The following is a 19,221-nucleotide window of genomic DNA, read 5'->3' on the forward strand; positions in this document are numbered from 1 at the left end:
TTTTTTTTTCGAAATGTTTAGTTTTGGTTTAGTTTTAGTATTAATTTTAGTTTTGTCGTATCTTTTATCTTCTTCACCGTCATATTCAAAAACATTATTAAAACATATTTTTTTTATGAGTAAATTTTTTTTTTAATCAATTACTAGAAATTTCAGGCGACCCCACATGGGGTCCTGACCCCAGGGTTGAAAAACACTGCAATAAACTGTCACTAATAACCTGTTTAAAATATCTGATCAGTGATAAAGCAGCTGATAAACACACAGTCTGTCACTGACACCTTCAAGTCTTACCTTCCAACATGACGGCGTATCTGTTTACTTCCGGTATTGATGACGTAGATGGCATCGGTCTATTGAGGCTTAAATTAACCACGTGATCACAGTAGCTTGTCGTAACTGTGTCTGTGCATGGCTCTGGCCTCTGGGGTAACTCTGTCTGTGCATGGCTCTGGCCTCCTGGGACACGCTGTTGTTTTGTTTTTTGCAGGTGTAACCTTTGGCTCCTCCCCTTTCTCCTCCATTGGTTTTGTTGAATCGGGTGTCACGCGCTGACACCTGGACTGCTCGAGCCGGTTTGACGGAGATACGGCACCGGCAGGTTGGGATGAAGTGACGGAAAAAGAGGAAAAATGAACAAGTGGAGAAGGACGGTTTTAGGGAAAATCACATATAAGAAGTGGAGGGAAGACGAATCCAGGTAAAAAAAAAACAAAACAAAAAACAGGTGTTTGTGGAACAGGAAGCTGCTCTTCTGCTTCCTGTAATGACACGTCTGCTGCATTTATCCTCCTGTAAACTGGAAAACACTGACTGAACCCAAAAAGAGTCTGTGTCAATTCACAAATGATTATTTTCTCTGTATTGAACCTTTATTAAGTAATTTATCACCATTTATTCTAATATTATTGTCAGTATTTGTTTTTTTTTCCAGTAAACATCTGTTTTTTTCCCCTATATTTAATTCACTGATCATGTAGATGTTCATTAAAGCTCAGATTAAAGTTGATGGTTATTATATCAGAAACAGATCAAACTGAATGAACAGTGTCTTTTTCAGTCCAGTCTGTCATTAACTTAACATAAACCCAGTGTGTCCATCCACTGTCATTGATACAACTCCATGGGTTTTGCTAGGGAATCAAACATATTCAGTCCATTGTGATCTGAACTGGGGCAAAAAAAGTAAAATAATAATAGTGAAAAAAATACATTTACATTATGAAATATTTACAATGCACAGGTATACATTTGTAGGTGTGTGTGTGTGTGTGTGTGTATATATATATATATATATATATATATGTGTATGTGTATGTATGTATGTATACACACACACACATATATGTTTAAGACAGAATGTGTTGTACAAAAATAACTGCAGTGGTTCTGTTTCTGTGCTGACATTCAGGGGTGAGGAGGTCATCGTGGGTCCAAGTGATGAGGTCCAGGAGACAGACAATGAGATTTTCACCACAACCACAGCAAGAGTCCCACCAGGAGGCGCCGAGTCCACGTCCACGCCACAGTCCAGTAACTAACAGACTTTATTTTTTTCATTTGATTTCATTTCGTATCCTTTTCTAGAGAACACTGACTGGAGGTCTTTCCGTATGTGATTTTATAATTCCCACTGGTTGAACCTCTGGTGTTCCTGACTTTATTTTGTCTCATGATAAATTTGCATAAAATCTGTGGAACTTTTTGTTTTGTAAACATTTTAAAAACCAGTTTGAGGTTTGAGAATTTAATAAAATGATCCAACCTGAGCAGATGCTGCTGCTTCAGTATGTGACAGTGGTGCCATCTGCTGGGTTTTAGTCATTCTTTAAACAGAGAATCCACAGGTTGAACCACAGACACTGAGGTTTGAATCCACTGTGACACGATAAGACAGATGTGGAAAAGTCATAACATGCATGTTCAACTCAGCTGCTTTGATTGGTATGTGATGTCTAATTAATTAGAAGCAGTTCAGGTTGTTCTTTGCTTTATTTTTTCAACATGTTTGTCCAATTTAAGTTTAGATCCTAAGGCTGCTCCTAAATACTTAGTCACTTACCAGTTCACAGAGTTTGGGCAAAATTGTCGTTTTTCCATTAGACAAATTTTTATGCCCAAGTTATATTCACAATTTTAGAGTCAATGGAAAAGTGACTGTTGACTGACTTGTTTATTTGTAGATACCTTTACAGTTGATGATGCGCTGGAGTTCATCGGCTTTGGAAAGTTCCAGTGGAAGATCAGTCTGTTAACTGGACTGTCATGGGTAAGAACTGTAGTTTTGGATGGATTTGGAAACACTGAGCCTCCTCTAAATTAATGCTCCTCCTCATGGAATGCAGATCGCAGATGCCATGGAGATGATGATCCTCAGTATTTTGGGTCCGCAGATGCACTGTGAGTGGAGGCTGCCCAGCTACGAGGTGGCCTTCATAACGTCGGTAGGGTTCCCACTTCTCTGTCGACAACAATAGTCTCTTTTCCATTGGACATCTGCACAAAACTTTACCCATATTTACTAAATGTCGAAAAAACAGAAGTGCATAGTGTTGGTTTTTCCATTAAATCACAAATGCAATGATTTGTTTATTTATTTTCATGAGATGACACAAGAAGTCATTCCATAAACATGGTGACGTACGTAAATATCGTGTTGATTTAAAGATATATTCATTAGGGGTGTAAGAAAATATCGACTCTGCAATATATCATGATATTTCATTTCGCAATACTGTATTGATATTGAAAAGTACTGTATCGATATTTTTAGGTGTTTATTCAAAGGCAGATATTGCAGAGGTTCATTTTTGTTTTTTGTTTCTATTTAATTTATTATTATTTAACACTCTTTTATTAAATAATGTTAGTTCCTTTGTTGGGATTGCACAAAAATAATGTTCTGATGTTAGTTCTGAACTAATAGAACATGAACATTTGAACAAGATCTTAAACTGTAATGTCTGTAAAACACCATTTCAGTTTGAACACAGGAACATTTCGTGATATAGCATAAGATCCTGTTTGTGATCAAATAAAAATGTGTTTAGTATTTGTGCATATTTCTGGTGTAATTCAATTCTTCAAGGAAATCATTTTAAAAAAGAAACAAACAAAATTTGCCTTTTTAACAGTATCATGATATATCGTATCGTGATCCTAGTATTGTGATTTGTATTGTATCGCCAGATTCTTGCCAATACACACCCCTAATATTCATTATTATTATTATTTTTATTATTATTATTATATGTTACCCAAATATCTTGTTCTAAATTCTAAAATGACTGGGTTTCCTGGTGTGTCCACACATACCAACACGTTTGGTTTAAAACTCTTCTACTTCTCTTGTTGTAACGTCCATCAACATCGTTTTTTTTGTTCATGTGACTAGTTCCAGAAAACGGTCTTTCCATTTCAGTTTTGTGTGATATACTATTTGCGCTACACCTGAAAAACTACCTCTTGCCGGCCCATAAACTTTTAAGTGAAAAACAAATGTTTTGGCAAAATTGTCATTTTTCCATTAGGTAAATTTTTATGCGCAAGTTATATTTGCGCAATTTGAGGGTCAGTGGAAAAGGGACTAGTGTTTGTTGATTTGTTATTCAGTGCTTTTTCACTGAGCTCCTGTTGTCTGTTCCAGGTGGTGTTTATTGGGATGGGCATCAGTTCATCTATATGGGGGAAAATATCCGACAACTACGGCAGAAAAACTGTGAGTGTTAGTCTGTCAGGTTCTACTTTGGATTTTTTTTTTTTTTCTATTGTCTTATATTTACATTATGTTTTTGTACTTGCATTTACTTGAGCACTGTTCATTTATGTGCAACTATTTGATACTTTTCTTTAGTGCTGCAATAACGAATTGATTAAATGAATCCAAATCGATTGTTAAACGAGTTGTCAGCGAGTTCGGCATTCGATTCATTGGGTCTTGATCATGTTAGTATTGAGACATGAGCACATTGTGTAACAGAGGAAAACACAGAGGAACATGGCTGAGGCTCCGGATGACGTTCAGACCCATCCATCCATCCATCCATCCATCCATTATCCTCCGCTTTATCCGGGGCCGGGTCCCGGGGGTAACAGTCTAAGCAGGGATGCCCAGACTTCCCTTTCCCCAGACACCTCCTCCAGCTCTTGTGGGGGGACCCCGAGGCGTTCCCAGGCCAGCCCAGAGACATAGTCTCTCCAGCGTGTCCTAGGTCTTCCCCGAGGTCTCCTCCCGGCGGGACATGCCCGGAACACCTCCCCAGGGAGGCGTCCAGGAGGCATCCCAAACAGATGCCCGAGCCACCTCAGCTGGCCCCTCTCGATGTGGAGGAGCAGCGGCTCTACTCTGAGCTCCTCCCTGGTGGCTGAGCTCCTCACCCTATCCCTAAGGGTGCGCCCAGCCGCCCGACGGAGGAAACACATTTCGATCGCTTGTATCCGGGATCTTGTCCTTTTGGTCATGACTCAAAGCTCATGACCATAGGTGAGGGTAGGAACGTAGATTGACCGGTAAATCAAGAGCTTCGCCTCTCGGCTCAGCTCCTTCTTCACCACAGCAGACCGGTACAACGACCGCATCACTGCAGATGCTGCACCGATCCGTCTGTCAATCTCAAGCTCCATCCTTCCCTCACTTGTGAACAAGACCCCGAGATACTTGAACTCTCTGCTTTTTGCGGATGATGTTGTCCTGTTGACCTCATTGAGCCTGGACCTCCAACGTGCCCTGGGGCGGTTTACAGCCGAGTGTGAAGCGAGCGGGATGAGGATCAGCACCTCCAAATCCGAGGCCATGGTTCTCAACTGGAAAAAGGTAGTCTGCCCTCTCCGGGTAGGTGGGGAGCCCTTGCCCCAAGTGGAAGAGTTCAAGACGTTCAGACCCGTTGGGGCCAAACATACTGTTGTGTGTAATAAAACTTGTATATGGAGAAAAAAACTGGCCAAAATCCCACAGTGTAGTACATATCAGGCAAACGGGTCTGCTGTGGCCATCGGGAACTTAATGTAAACCTAGCTTAAGTTAGGCTACGTGTCATGATTACTTTAGCCTGCTAGCTAGTTAGACCAGTGTTTTTCAACCTTGGGATCACCTGGAATTCAAATGAGGTCGCCTGAAATTTCTAGTAATTGATAAAAATAAAAACTTACTACTAAAAAATATATGTTGAGTTGAGAGAGACAATCACAATGCATAAAAGACATGACAAACTGTGAGTGAAACTGCAGCACTGTGGTTCTGTTTATCTGTCAAATGTTCATTGTGGTTGGTTTCAGATGCTGCAGCTCTTTCATAATTCACAGTCTGAGTTCTTGTTTGTTCAGTATTAATTGTCAGCCTTGTAAATCCAAGATGGACTGACTGTACATATCCTGACCAAGGAAAATCAAATTCTCACTTTGTGCAGTAATGTACACCTGGCTTTTCTGCCTCCGTCCATAATAATATACATTATATAGACTAAATGTCATCTAAAATTAATGTTTATTTGCAACATAGTATAGCAAACTATTACATGATCAAAAACAAATTAGTTTTAGCAAAAAAAAAAAGAAAACAAAGTTTTGTATGTCTGGGTTCGCCAGAAATTTGTGATATTAAAATGGGGTCACGAACCAAAAAAGGTTGGGAACCACTGAGTTCGACACTGTCTTTGTAATTCTATCATTTTCATCCATCTCCGTTTATTAGACCACCAGACTAACAGTACCTATGACTGAACTAATCCATTCAGTGGTCACCATGTTATGGCTGATCAAACAACATCATTTTACTTAAAGGTGTCATATGTAGAATTGTGGCCAAAATTGGTACTGCAGCCACATTCAAAATACTGTAGAGCGTGGTATTCCCTCCCCCTCCCCCCAGACTAGGGGTTGCTAGATCCAGCATGAGCGTCTACTATCAGCATTTCCACTAATCCTTGCCACCACTGCATAAATTTCATACAAAAAAATCATCACCAGACTGATTCTACACATGTATAATATATGATAGAACAGGACAAACATCCTGCCCCCTCAAATGAGACTCTCAGTGGCTTTTACCAGGTGGTTAGACCAAGGCAGAGCCAGCGTTGGTCTTCAGATTCTTCTCCGCTTTCAGTCGTCTCCATGTTTCTAAATCTGGGTGAGAAGTCTGTGCAGTGCAATATTTTTTTACCTTTACTAACTTATTTGTTTATTTATTTATTTATTTATTTTAGTGCAGTTTTTACTATTTTATCATATACATGGGTTGTCTTTAGTTGGTGTTTTTAAAATCTTTTCTGTGTTTTTTTTCGTGCTGTGCATTTTGCAATTTCGTTCTGTAACAGCATCTGGGATGTTTTTATTGAATGACAATAATTCTGAATCTGAAATCATCTCCTATACATATCCTTGTTTTGTTTCTCACTTTGTCACAACATATTTGAAATAATCAGAGTCTATTTAGGTTTAGTAACATCAGACATTTATGATCATAAATGTTCAGATGCAGCTCAGTGGAACTGTCAGCCTGGATGAACAAACACTACTGACTCTGTGATTGGCAGATAGGAGATGGGCGGGGCATCAGACCAAAACACAAAATGACAACATAAACATTAGTTGTGTGCCAACACTGAGCTTTTCAAATGTGAATATTCTGGCTGGACTACTACTGTCAGTGACATTAGTATTTGGAATGAACAGGATTCCTTCATGTCTGGTGACAGTCAGGACCATTTTAGGATTACTGAAACAGAATTCCTACATACTGCACCTTTCAGAGGGATTTTTCATGCAGGAGTTTTTCTTGTGACGGATCATTTTTACAGCTCTATATTGATACTTTGACTTCAGAAAAGGTTTTGAATGGATCTCCGCTTCTCTGACCAACAGGGCCTGATTATCTGCATGTGCTGGACTCTGTATTATGGTCTGCTCAGTGCCTTTGTACCAGTGTATGGATGGCTCCTGGTTCTGAGAGGACTTGTAGGCTTTGGCATTGGAGGAGCTCCTCAGGCGTAAGTTTACATATGACAACATGAAACCTGATTTACCATACTTTCCAGACTATAAGCCGCACTCACCCCGTCTCCAACGTCTCACCATCGCTTCATTGATGCCAAGCTTATGTGCAGCAGCTCAGGCCTTCCTAATCCGAATGACAAATGACATGGAATAACGAATGACTACTAATTTGACGTAAGATTTGGCATAAGTGTCATTCCATTTCTCAAGGGAGAAGATGGTCATAAGAACGGATAACACATTGTCATTCTATGGGATATTGGTGACATTTCCTTTAGAGAGGTAGACAGAGATTATAACAAGGAGAAAGCACTGTCATTCTTATGAATTACAGTGTCACTCCACTGAGTGTAAGTGTCATTCCATTTCTGAAGGGAGAAGGTTGTCGTCGTTATTCCGTTATTCGAAGTCATCTGTCATTCCCATTATAGCTGTCATTCCATTTACACTATTCCAAATGACAAGGGAGCAGTTGTTACGCCAAATCTTACGCCAGATTTTAGTGATCATTTGTGATTACATGTCATTCGGATTAGGAAGGCCCCAGCAGCTCTATTTCCTTCTTCATCAGCCGGATCGATCCTTAGCCGAGAAAACATAAATTAGCCGCATCATTTTAGAGCCACGGGTTCACAGTGTGTGGAAAAAAGTAACGGCTTATAGAGCTGAAATTACGGTATAACCTCCTGTGGTGAAAATAACATTCACTTGCATGTTCTTATCATCCATTAAACTATCTGGAACTAACTTTCCGTATGGTTTTAGGGTTACACTGTACTCTGAGTTTCTCCCAGTAAAGGCCAGAGGAATCTGCATCATGCTGATAGCGGTAATATGATGGTTTATTTTGAATTAGAGTGATCTGATTAAATATAATGCTCATTTATTTACACCTCGTTGATGTGTTTGCGTCCATCAGGGCTTCTGGGCTATCGGTGCTGTGTTCGAGGTCCTCCTGGCCTTGTTGGTGATGCCCACACTCGGCTGGCGGTGGCTGCTCGGTCTGTCCACTTTACCAATGGCACTGTTTATTTGTCTCTGCAATGTAAGTATTTTCTTTGTCATTGGCTTTAATTATTATAGATGATACGTTGTATTAGGATTGAGGAGGTGATGTAACGACCAGTGGCCCCGCCCCATTTCTCCATTTTGAATTTATAGGCACTGACAGTCCCATAGCAGCGCGTTCATTGTTTTTGTAAATTGTCTGTAAATTCTGTCCGATCGAAGAAGCCTGGGAGACACTACAGTGATAAAAACTGTTCCAGTTACTCCCGTGATTGACACAGTAAACGTAGAGACCCAGAGGTATGTTAGTTTAATACATTTACGTTTACCCACACACTAACCCACCAACACACTAACCGGACCATCACTAAACTAGAATCCAACCCCAGTCACTTCACAGATACATGGAACAAGAATGTATGAGGAATAGGGATGCAAATTATTGATTAATTCATTAATCATTAGTTGGTTGACCTTACCGATTGATTAACGATTAATTGATAAACGGCATTTTTCCTAAGAACCTGAATTTCTTTTTCAATACGGTCTATAAGAAAAAAAGCTAAATATTGTTTATATACTTAATGAAAAAAGCATGTCATGTTCCTTAATGACTGATTTATTGAACTGTTGGATACAGTCAGTGTTTCATGTGGAATTCATCTGTGTAATGGGGGGTGCACGCGTGCGTTTTGCCGGTTGGCAGGTGCACGAGTGTTCGTTTCGTTGGGGGGGGTACTTGCACGTGTGCAGTACAGCCAGGGGATGCGTGCGTGTTGGTTGGTAACCACATGCATGCGTGCGTCACTTTCCGTCCTACGTGCTACGTCGTACGTCCTGTGTTTTCAGCTTCTGTCTCACTGACCGTGGACTATACCAACCTCCAGGGAAAACGCTCCGATACCGACCCCCCATTTGTGTACATATTTATTTGGGGGTGTACCGCTCCCACAAACAGACGGTGGGTCTGTGTTTGGCTCCACCATGTCCATAAAGACATTCTAACTCATTAATGCCATGATCTGGTTTAATGACCGGCTATCCCAGCTGCGGCGTTGCAGCACAGACAAACCGGCAGCCTTCGGACAGGTGTGGACAGGTAGACAAGGGCAATTCACTGACAATTAATAATTTAATCGAGCAAATTCTTATCGACAACTAATTGTTAGTCGGTTAATGGTCTACATCCCTAATGAGGAAACATTAAAAACACAACCAATGCTGTCTATTGACTGTGAAACAGTGTTGATAGTATTTCTCCATTACTACCCCCTTGGTTACAACACGCAGACATGACACTATCCACGGGCTGACCTTTGACCCCACCACAGTGTTTTCACTGTCATCGTTCTTGCAGATCTCCAAACCTTGAACCCAGACACAGCAGAACTGTTCATATGTCAAAGGGACTTAAGGCTTTGGAATTCTTCCACCGTGTAGTAACTTGTGCTGAAAACCACATAGTGAACTAACTGCATGTAGGTCCAGGGGGGCAGAGTCCAGATCTTGCACCAGTCAGACACCAGTAGCTCGTAGGGTCTATATCCTTCATATCGCCGATCTTCTCCAAATACCTTTCCTTAGCAGTGGTGTTGAGCTTCTCCCCATAGGGACCCCTTGCTTTCGCCGCCGCCTTATCCAAATCTTGATCCATTTCCTGTACGTTGGTACTATGCTGTTGCCCATAGCAACCAATAGCTTCTAAGTTCAAAATGGCGCATCTTACCAGATATGTCACATGATATGACCAAGGTTATAATAGTTTTGGATTTTTCATTATAGTTTAGTTTTTTGTAGTTTAGACTTCTTTTTTCTCTAATTCAGTTAGTTTCAGTTAGTTTTTAGAGCAGGTTTGCTAGTTTTTATTAGTTTTTGTTTTTTCTAAATGCTTAGATTTACTTTTGTTTTTGTATTAGTTTTAGTTTTTTTATATGTTTTCTCTTCCTCACCATTGTATTCAAATAAATCTGATACAGGACTCTGCTGCTTTCTCCCAACTTTAGTCTCAATTTTGCCAGGTAGAGTTAAGACGAGAAGCTGACTCTAAAACAACAAGTGATGTGAAGTGCCGGACCGCGAAGTGCTGAATGGTGCCAGCAGCTAAGATTGCTCGAGCGAAATAAATTGATTTCATATCAATCCAACACTGACAAAAATGAAAACGAAGGGAATTTTATCCATAATTTTTATACGTTTTAGTTAGTTTTATAAGCACACAATACAGTTTCAGTTAGTTATCATTTTTTCTTTTAATTATAGTTTTTATTTATTTCAGTTAACGAAAATGTTTTTCTAAGTCTAGTTTTGGTCATTTTGTTAGTTTTTGTTAATGATAACCTTCGATATGACGTGTGTCCTCATTCCTAATGTACAGTATCTGTGCTTTCAGGTAAATGCATACTGTTAAACTCTCAAATGAACATTGATCTTTCTTCGTTAATGTGCTCAGTGTGAGTTTTGGTGCTTGATTTTGTGCTACACAGTGGCTACCAGAGAGTCCTCGTTTTGATGTGCTAGCAGGAAGAAGAGAAAAGGCTATGCTAACTTTGTCACGCATCGCCAAAGACAATGGGAAGTCTTTGCCTCAAGGGACACTGATCGCTTTTAAACAGGTGAATATACACTTTCATGCACCTGTGTGTTGGTTTAGAATGAAAACACTGAGCCTGTTTACATGACTATAAAAGTAGAATAACTGGGAATAATCCGATAATGACCATAATCAGATGTGACACATTTTCAGTCACTTCATAAATGTGATAATGGAAAAACCCTGGTTTACATATTTCCGTCCATTATTTGATTTATTTCAGAGTACGTATGTGTGTTATGACGTCAGACGTACACTTCCTGTCATTTTTCAAACATCCAGTCTTGTCTTGTTTCCATGGTAATAAAACCACAGAATAGGTCACATGTTGCTGCTATCCTTCATTTCATCTCAGTGTTTGTTTGCCTTTTTCCTTACACTCACGTGTCATTGTGTAACTTCAGTTTATATAGATTTTATTTTTTTACACATGTTCAGATGTAAATCAATCAATCAATCAATCAGATGAACCTGTTTACATGTGTGAAGACATCAGAGTATTGGGGACAAATCAAAGTGTGTTAATCTGATTTATTATAATCAGATTACTGCTGATATCGGATAAAGCCGATCAGATTATCCTGTTTACATGATCAATAATAATCTGGTAACTGCAGATATCAGATACTGATGGGAGTATTGGTGTGAATGTAAACAGACTCACTGATACAGTGGTCGACTATTAAAAAAAAAAAAAAAAAAAAAAATCACTTATTTTCTATTTTTGTGGTTTAAATTTCACAGAACAGCCGTGGAAGAATCCAAGATCTGTTCTCAGCTCAGTACTGGAGGACGACTCTTCTACTGTGGTTTATCTGGTCAGTCTGAGTTTGGGTTTTCTGTACGCTGTGCTTTCGTTTAGTTATTTAATCAATACAGGATTCTTAACGAGGATAATAAAAATCTGTTCAGGAAAGTTCTTGGTTCAGTGTGTGCCAGTCGGCCTGTCCTACTGTGACTGTGCACATCTGTTTAAGAGTATGCATCAGTTTATTACAGGTGGGCTCAGATGTGTTGAAAGGCCTTGGTGGGTGGAATAGTGCTGGTATATTGTCCTTATATGGTACATGTGAGTGTGAGTGTGAATGTGTGAGCAAATGAGTAATGGGTCAATAATGTAAAGCGCTTTGAGTAACCAAAAAAGCACGATATAAATCTAATCCATTATTATTATTATTACTATTATTTACATGGTCAGATACTCAGAGGGACGGACTGGTACATAGAAATGTCAGATACCAGACAGAGGCTGAAATACTGTGTTTACAGGCAGTAAGAATAGCAGGTATCTGACATGGAACCACATCCTGTAATATGAGAAAGAAATGGACAAAAATCTAAAACTGACACTTTGAAAAATATTACAATGTAGTCTATATATATATATATATATATATATATATATATATTTTTTTTTTTTTTATTTTTTTTTTTTTTTTTTAAATTTAAATATAATTGTGATTCAATAATTAAATAATATTTTGGATGTGTTATTCCGTTGTTTTGTTTTGGTTCTGTTTTTGTTTGTTTTTGGGTTTTTTCATTTTTATGGAGGACTCTTTCAGTAGCAAACTAAGGTTTTTCAATTTCAAATATGTTTTTTTTACCAGTAAAAAAAAATCAGACTGCAGAAGTATAATATGAAACAAAACTGCAGTTGAAAATGTATCCAAATATATAAGAAAATGAGTCTGGAAATGACATGTCGTTCTATCCAGCAATTCAGTAACAGCCTGATCACTCTCTAATTACTTTGATATTTATGGACAAATTCATCGTGGAAAAATTTGTACCCTTTATTGATTTTGTTCTTTTTGGTTACAGAGTTTTCTTCAATGAACCTTCCAACATCTGCAAATATAATATTTGGTAAATGGCTCAGACAGGTTGTGTCCACTGTCTTATTCATTTTGTCTCACTGTGTTGATGCTTGGCAGGAAGTCCTTTTCTGCGACTATTCCGTATTTCCGTCCAGTGTGAAAAAGGTCGACTCTGATGTTAGCTACTGTATGAATATTAGGATGGGTTAAATACACAGACCAGTTTTCTCTGTGGGGAGGATAAAGTGAGTTAACCTTAATGCACATCATAATGACAGTATAAATGAGGACATGTTATGTGAATTCATCATCACACTTGGTCCAGGTTTGTCTCCAAGAGGCAGGAAGTGCAGGGTTCCATTTCCTGTCTCTGCATGGAGTTTACATGTTCTCCTGTTTTGCGTGGGTTTCTTCCCATCTACTGTATGTGAGCTTCATTATCCGGGCCGTCCCCTCTAAGTCCACTTCTGCCCAGGTTGTGGTTTAGGTCCAAAGTATTGGTTGATGTCTGTGCTGTGGTGGACATCTGCTCATAGAGGGACTGGATATGCACAGAAGAAACAAGGAGGCACTGGAAGCATGAAGCTGTTTTTAAGGATGGGCCAATACAATTCAGTATCAGTATCGGGGTCCGATACCAACATAATTCACAGATTGGAAATTTCCGATCCAACCTGCAGAGATTTCCGATCTATGAGCCATGTCTGTGCTTTAATGTTATCTGCTGAAATTACTCCACAATTGATTCCATGCTGCTCTGCTAGTTAGCTGCAAAAAGTGGAATGGACTTCCTGAACGGAGGTGTGTGTCAGTGAGACACAGATTAATGAGACACGCCTGTGTTCAGAAAATCCATTCCACAGTTTGCAGCCAGCCAACAGGTGAGCATTGAGCAGCGCAGTGGCTGAGCAACATTTGATCACAACATGTCCGCTGTGTGGAATTTAGGGGTGTAACAGTGCATTTGTTTGTACCGAACTGTTTCCATTCAGGGCCTTTGATACAATACAGAAGTGAACCGAACACAAACTGAAAACACACAGCTCAGACCAGACCACCACACACACACCCCATGTGTGCACTAACTCAATGGTGCTACTTTTTAGCATTTTTAATCAGTTATTAATGAGGTGTGTGTGTGTGTGATGCATAATGTAATTTTCTTTTTTTTTCACAGCAGTTTCGTTGTACTGACTGGTGCAATGGCATTAAAGCTTTCTGATTCTGAAATCAACAATAATGATAATAATAATATTAAAGCAAACACAGCTCTGGTATCGGAATAGTATCGGTATCAGCAAATACCCAAATTCAGGTATCGGGATCAGATCAGAAGTGAAAAAAATGCAGATGGGTTCATCCCTAGTTGCTTTTGCCCCATGTGAACTCTTCCATCCACTTCTATTTGAGTCTTCTACTAAACTCCTGTACTGTCACTTTGTCCACAGGTTTGGAAACGCCTTCTCCTATTATGGGATAGTTTTGCTGACAACAGAACTGTTCCAAGCTGGAGATTCATGTAGAAGTAAGAACTTCTGTCCTCTCCTTTATCCTGTCCATCCTTTTGGATCAGCCTTACTGTATTTTGTATTTTTTTAACTTTAACAAACTTCTTTGTCTCTCGTAGCCACTCAAGGAGCCAAGATTGAACCAAGCTGTAGTTTTGAATGCAGGTATTTGACAGCTGATGACTACAGGGACCTTTTATGGACCACTTTAGCTGAATTCCCAGGTGAAATGCTCCCTTTCTCTATTGTTGACTGTGGAATTCAAACTGCTAAGTGAACATATTGTTGTCAGGTACATATTTGATCTTCATTGTTCAAGTGTGAGTCAGGAATGGGTGTGGTTTAAGAGTGATTCACTGTATGAGGCCTACAGGCTGTGCCATAGTTCATATCATGTCTATAGAGGGTGGATTTCACCCAAAACATCCGAATTGTGCATTAAGACCTGCTGTGGGTGGCGCCTTTAGAGTCTGTTCTACTCAACTTCATTTATAAAGCACTTGAAGAGTTGAACTGCAACTAGTATTTGAGTAATTCAAGTGTAAAAAAATCCTTGACTTTTTTTACTTGAGTATTCATTTAATTATTAATTTCGATTACTTGTGTTCCGCCCGTGGATGTTGTTCTACATGGACTGTAAACAGTGACGCACACGACTCCGAGTCAAAAAGTTGGTTCTGTGGAAGAGAAAGAGGAGACCGTCAGTAAAAGGCCAAAGATGTCCATAGTTTGGAATCACTTCCGACTGAAAAAACAGATAGTCTTGTTCAGTGTACGTTCACATCTGAAGTCGGTACAAGGCAAACACCGTCTGCCATTCAACAGTAGAAGAACATTAGCCCTTTTACAGCAGCACTGATTAGAACAGAGGATATGCATTGGTTGTCATTTATGAGGGCTGGGTTTGAAAAAAAGTATCAGACTAATGTGGCTGTGTCCTTTTGTTTCAGGTCTTCTGGTCATCATCGTGGTCATCGACCGTATCGGTAGGAAACGGAGCATGGCGCTGTGCTTCTTCATGTTTTCCTTGTGTATTGTGCCGCTGTACGCGTGCATCGGACGGTGCGTCTTCCTGAGTTTGGATGTTACTATGGTGTCAGAATAAATAATTCATATCAGTAACGATGTCTGATTATACTGTTTCCGTGTTTCTTCATGTAGGTTGGCCATCACAATCTTAATATTCATTGCGAGAGCTTCCATCTCTGGTGGATACCAAGTGGTTTTTGTTTATACACCAGAGGTAAGTCTGTACAGAAGTAGAGCACTGAGCCAGTTCAACTTCAGACATAGGCCCATCCCAACTGAACCCTTGGCCCCTCCCCCTTACCCCTCCCCCTTTAAACCCAGTTCTAAGGGGTAGTGATATAATCATTCCTCTCTGAAATGGTCCAACCCTTCCAGACCTGTTCCGTCGTCATCAGTCGTCGATGTCACTATAAACAGATGTTCTAACTTTGTTTGGGACAGAATTCCACAAACAGCAGAAATGCGATCTATAACACATTGAAATGACATTAAACGGACGGTCACATGATTCATTTGTTTCTGCTGTAAATCTGTCCATTTGTGTGTTTCTTTGGTCACTGCTGCTCTGTTTTGCTGTGTTTACCTCCATCTGACCGATGACTGGAACTGAATTATGGGAAATTTATCAGACCCCTGTGTTTGGAGTGTGGTCCTGGAGGGTCAAACAGCCCCTCCCCCTTAGCCCCTCCCCTGTGACTCATCGAGAATCGGGACACCCCTACCCCTTCACCTGAACGCTCAAAATGGGGGGGGGTAAGGGGGAGGGGCCAAGGGGTGCATTGAGATTGGGCCTTTGTCTCTACTCTGTTAAGTACTCTTTTAAGAGTTTTTATGGCCATTTTTTGGAAAAACAGTTGAAAAAAATGTGGTCTTGAACTTAAAGTGAATAATATAATATCATATCATATATTATAATATGAAATTCAATTTTTTTTTTTTTTTTTTTTTTCAGTGAAATGAATACTGAAGATACAATTATTCAGAATGTTTTCGGAATCAAAATCATATTTAATCTGAGTCTGAGATCACAACTGTAAATTTCAGTTGCAAAATATACTTGTGTGATTACCTCCGCCAAGGAGGTTATGTTTTTGCCAGGGTTTGTTTGTTTGTCTGTCTGTCTGTTTGTTTGTCTGTCCGTTAGTGTGCAACATAACTCAAAAAGTTATGGACAGATTTGGATGAAATTTTCAGGGTTTGTTGGAAATGGGATGAGGAAGAAATGATTAAATTTGGTGGTGATCGGGGGTGGGGGGGCCCACGGGGGGGGGGGGGCCACTGATCGTTAGTGTGCAACATAACTCAAAAAGTTATGGACAGATTTGGATGAAATTTTCAGGGTTTGTTGGAAATGGGATAAGGAAGAAATTATGACATTTTGGTGGTGATCGGGGGTGGGGGGGCCCACGGGGGGGGCCACTGATCAGCCTTGGCGGAGGTCTACGCTCTCCGAGTGCTTCTAGTTACTTTATTTTTTCCAAATTAACAAACTACCCCCATATACTGAAAATATACAGATTAAGTGCATTGTAAGACAAATTAAATAAATGCTGTTAGATGCAGATAAAAGCCTATGTCTGTGTTTTTCTTTTTTTTTTGGTCTGTATAAATAATATACACTGTAAATACTTTACAAATGAAACTAAAGTTTATTTATTTGGACAGTTTTTTACTATAATCAGTCAAATGGAACACACACCAGTGTCTTATACTAGATTTAGTGGTAAATCTACATGTACCTGAACAATACAAACCATCACTACTATCAAAAACATACTTGTTGTTGAGAACTTTTTTGAAATACTTGAAATACAAGATTATTTGTTGACCCATATTCAATCTGCTGTGATCCTGTTCTCCATTAGGTGTTCCCTACAGAAACAAGAGCCTTAGCAATGGGGACTGCCAGCGCCATGGCCAGAGTGGGAGCCCTTATCACCCCTTTTGTGGCTCAGGTATGAGAGAAGGATCTGTTATATTTGAGAAAATGTCCGTCTGAGAATGCATCAGGTGAAAAAGGTAACACATGGAGCCTAAAGTTACACTGCAGCTTTAATGTGAGGTCTGAGGGAGTGACAGGATGATACCCTGAAAACAAATGTGTGTTAAACATCTGCACATCAGAGGCCTTTAAACTGGGATAATGCAGAGGGAAGATGGGTGTGGGTAAGGGAGATGAAGCATCCCACAGTTGTATTTCAATCAATCAAATTTTCTTCATATACAGGGTTCCCTCTGGGTCTTAAAAAGTCTTAGAAGTCTTGAATTTACAAATCTGCATTTAATAACTTTAAAAAGTCTTTAAAAGGTATTAAATTTGATCAGGTTGGTCTTAAATTATGTTGCTATAATTGTGTTTGCTGGATTGTGTTTAAATGTGTCTGGGAAACCCTAACCCTGGAGGAGACCCCTAACCCTAACCCTTGGTCAGAACAGACATCCTTATATCTGACCTGTTCAGACAATTAGATCTGATGCAGGTCTGTAGTAGACCAGACTGATGGGGTTTCTGATGCAGGTCTATAGTGGACCAGACTGATTGGGGTTCTGATGCAGGTCTGTAGTGGACCAGACTGATGGGGGTTCTGATGCAGGTCTGTAGTGGACCAGACTGATGGGGTTTCTGATGCAGGTCTATAGTGGACCAGACTGATTGGGGTTCTGATGCAGGTCTGTAGTGGACCAGACTGATGGAGTTTCTGATGCAGGTCTGTAGTGGACCAGACTGATGGAGTTTCTGATGCAGGTCTGTAGTGGACCAGACTGATGGGGTTTCTGATGCAGGTCTGTAGTGGACCAGACTGATTGGGGTTCTGATGCAGGTCTGTAGTGGACCAGACTGATTGGGGTTCTGATGCAGGTCTGTAGTGGACCAGACTGATGGAGTTTCTGATGCAGGTCTGTAGAGGACCAGACTGATGGGGGTCCTGATGCAGGTCTGTTGTGGACCAGACTGATGTTGGTTCTAATGCAGGTCTGTAGAGGACCAGACTGATGGTGGTTCTAATGCAGGTCTGTAAAGGACCAGACTGATGGGGGTCCTGATGCAGGTCTGTTGTGGACCAGACTGATGTTGGTTCTAATGCAGGTCTGTAGAGGACCAGACTGATGGTGGTTCTAATGCAGGTCTGTAGAGGACCAGACTGATGGGGGTTCTGATGCAGGTCTGTAGAGGACCAGACTGATGGGGTTTGTGATGCAGGTCTGTAGTGGACCAGGCTGATGTTGGTTCTAATGCAGGTCTGTAGAGGACCAGACTGATGGTGGTTCTAATGCAGGTCTGTAGAGGACCAGACTGATGGTGGTTCTAATGCAGGTCTGTAGAGGACCAGACTGATGGTGGTTCTAATGCAGGTCTGTAGAGGACCAGACTGATGGGGTTTCTGATGCAGGTCTGTAGTGGACCAGACTGATGGGGTTCTGTTTTGTCCTCCAGGTGATGCTCAGGACCTCCACCTATCTGACCCTGTCGGTGTACTGTGGCTGTAGTCTGCTGGCTGGGGGGGCATCCTTGGTCCTGCCCATTGAGACTTTAGGAAGGGGTCTGCAGGAGGCAGGTCCTGACCCAGAGGGGGGACGGAGACAGGAGACCGCCACCACAGACAACTAGGCCCCACTGAGAACACAGACAGAAGACATCAGGTCCTGTGTCCTGTCCTCAGACTGCTGCAGTCCAACGCCACAGGAGCTGTTTATTATGGGATGTGGTTGGTGGAAACCATGTGATCACAGACGGATAACGGAGGGAAGGATCATGTGATCACAGACGGATAATGGAGGGATGGATCATGTGATCACAGACGGATAACGGAGGGAAGGATCATGTGATCACAGACGGATAATGGAGGGATGGATCATGTGATCACAGACAGATAACGGAGGGATGGATCACTGTTCATGTCAAATGTGAAAGGACGCCCACTCTGTTCCTGCTTTATTTCCAGTCTGTCTGATCGGATCCATTAGAGCAGGGGTGTCAAACTCATTTTAGTTCTGGGGCCACATTCAGCTAAATTTGATCTGAAGTGGGCTGGACCAGTAAAATAATAATGTATAAATAATGTCAACTCCAAACTTTTCTCTATGATTTACAGTGAAAAAAGTAAAATTACATTATGAAAATGTTTACATCCACAAACTATCCTTTCAAACAATATGAATAACATGAACAAACTGAAAAAAAATTGTAATTTTAACACTATTGTGCTTTAGTTTATTATTTCCACATGTACATTATAACTTACAGATCACAGTGGAACAGATAAACCAAATA

The 19,221-nt window shown here is 40.4% G+C and overlaps 1 protein-coding gene across 1 annotated transcript; it reads left to right on the forward strand.

The window, feature by feature from the left end:
- The first annotated feature begins 565 nt into the window (after positions 1-565).
- svopb (SV2 related protein b) lies at positions 566-19,013 on the forward strand. The gene is made up of 16 exons (XM_030149836.1): positions 566-700; positions 1,412-1,533; positions 2,184-2,269; positions 2,346-2,444; positions 3,647-3,718; positions 6,862-6,986; positions 7,759-7,822; positions 7,913-8,038; positions 10,485-10,613; positions 11,336-11,409; positions 13,860-13,936; positions 14,039-14,143; positions 14,870-14,981; positions 15,081-15,162; positions 16,814-16,903; positions 18,385-19,013. Exons 1-16 carry the CDS (start codon positions 633-635, stop codon positions 18,556-18,558), a joined length of 1,605 nt encoding a protein of 534 aa, XP_030005696.1. The 5' UTR covers positions 566-632; the 3' UTR covers positions 18,559-19,013.
- Positions 19,014-19,221: the final 208 nt, after the last annotated feature.

The sequence above is a fragment of the Sphaeramia orbicularis genome, chromosome 12, assembly GCF_902148855.1.
Source record: "Sphaeramia orbicularis chromosome 12, fSphaOr1.1, whole genome shotgun sequence".
Lineage (NCBI taxonomy): Eukaryota > Metazoa > Chordata > Actinopteri > Kurtiformes > Apogonidae > Sphaeramia > Sphaeramia orbicularis.

Coding starts and splice junctions, on each gene's coding strand:
- svopb (XM_030149836.1), top strand. CDS start 633: ATGAACAAGTGGAGAAGGACGGTTTTAGGGAAAATCACATATAAGAAG. Junction 2,270..2,345: donor TGTTAACTGGACTGTCATGG/GTAAGAACTGTA, acceptor CATGGAATGCAG/ATCGCAGATGCCATGGAGAT. Junction 14,982..15,080: donor CTGTACGCGTGCATCGGACG/GTGCGTCTTCCT, acceptor TTCTTCATGTAG/GTTGGCCATCACAATCTTAA.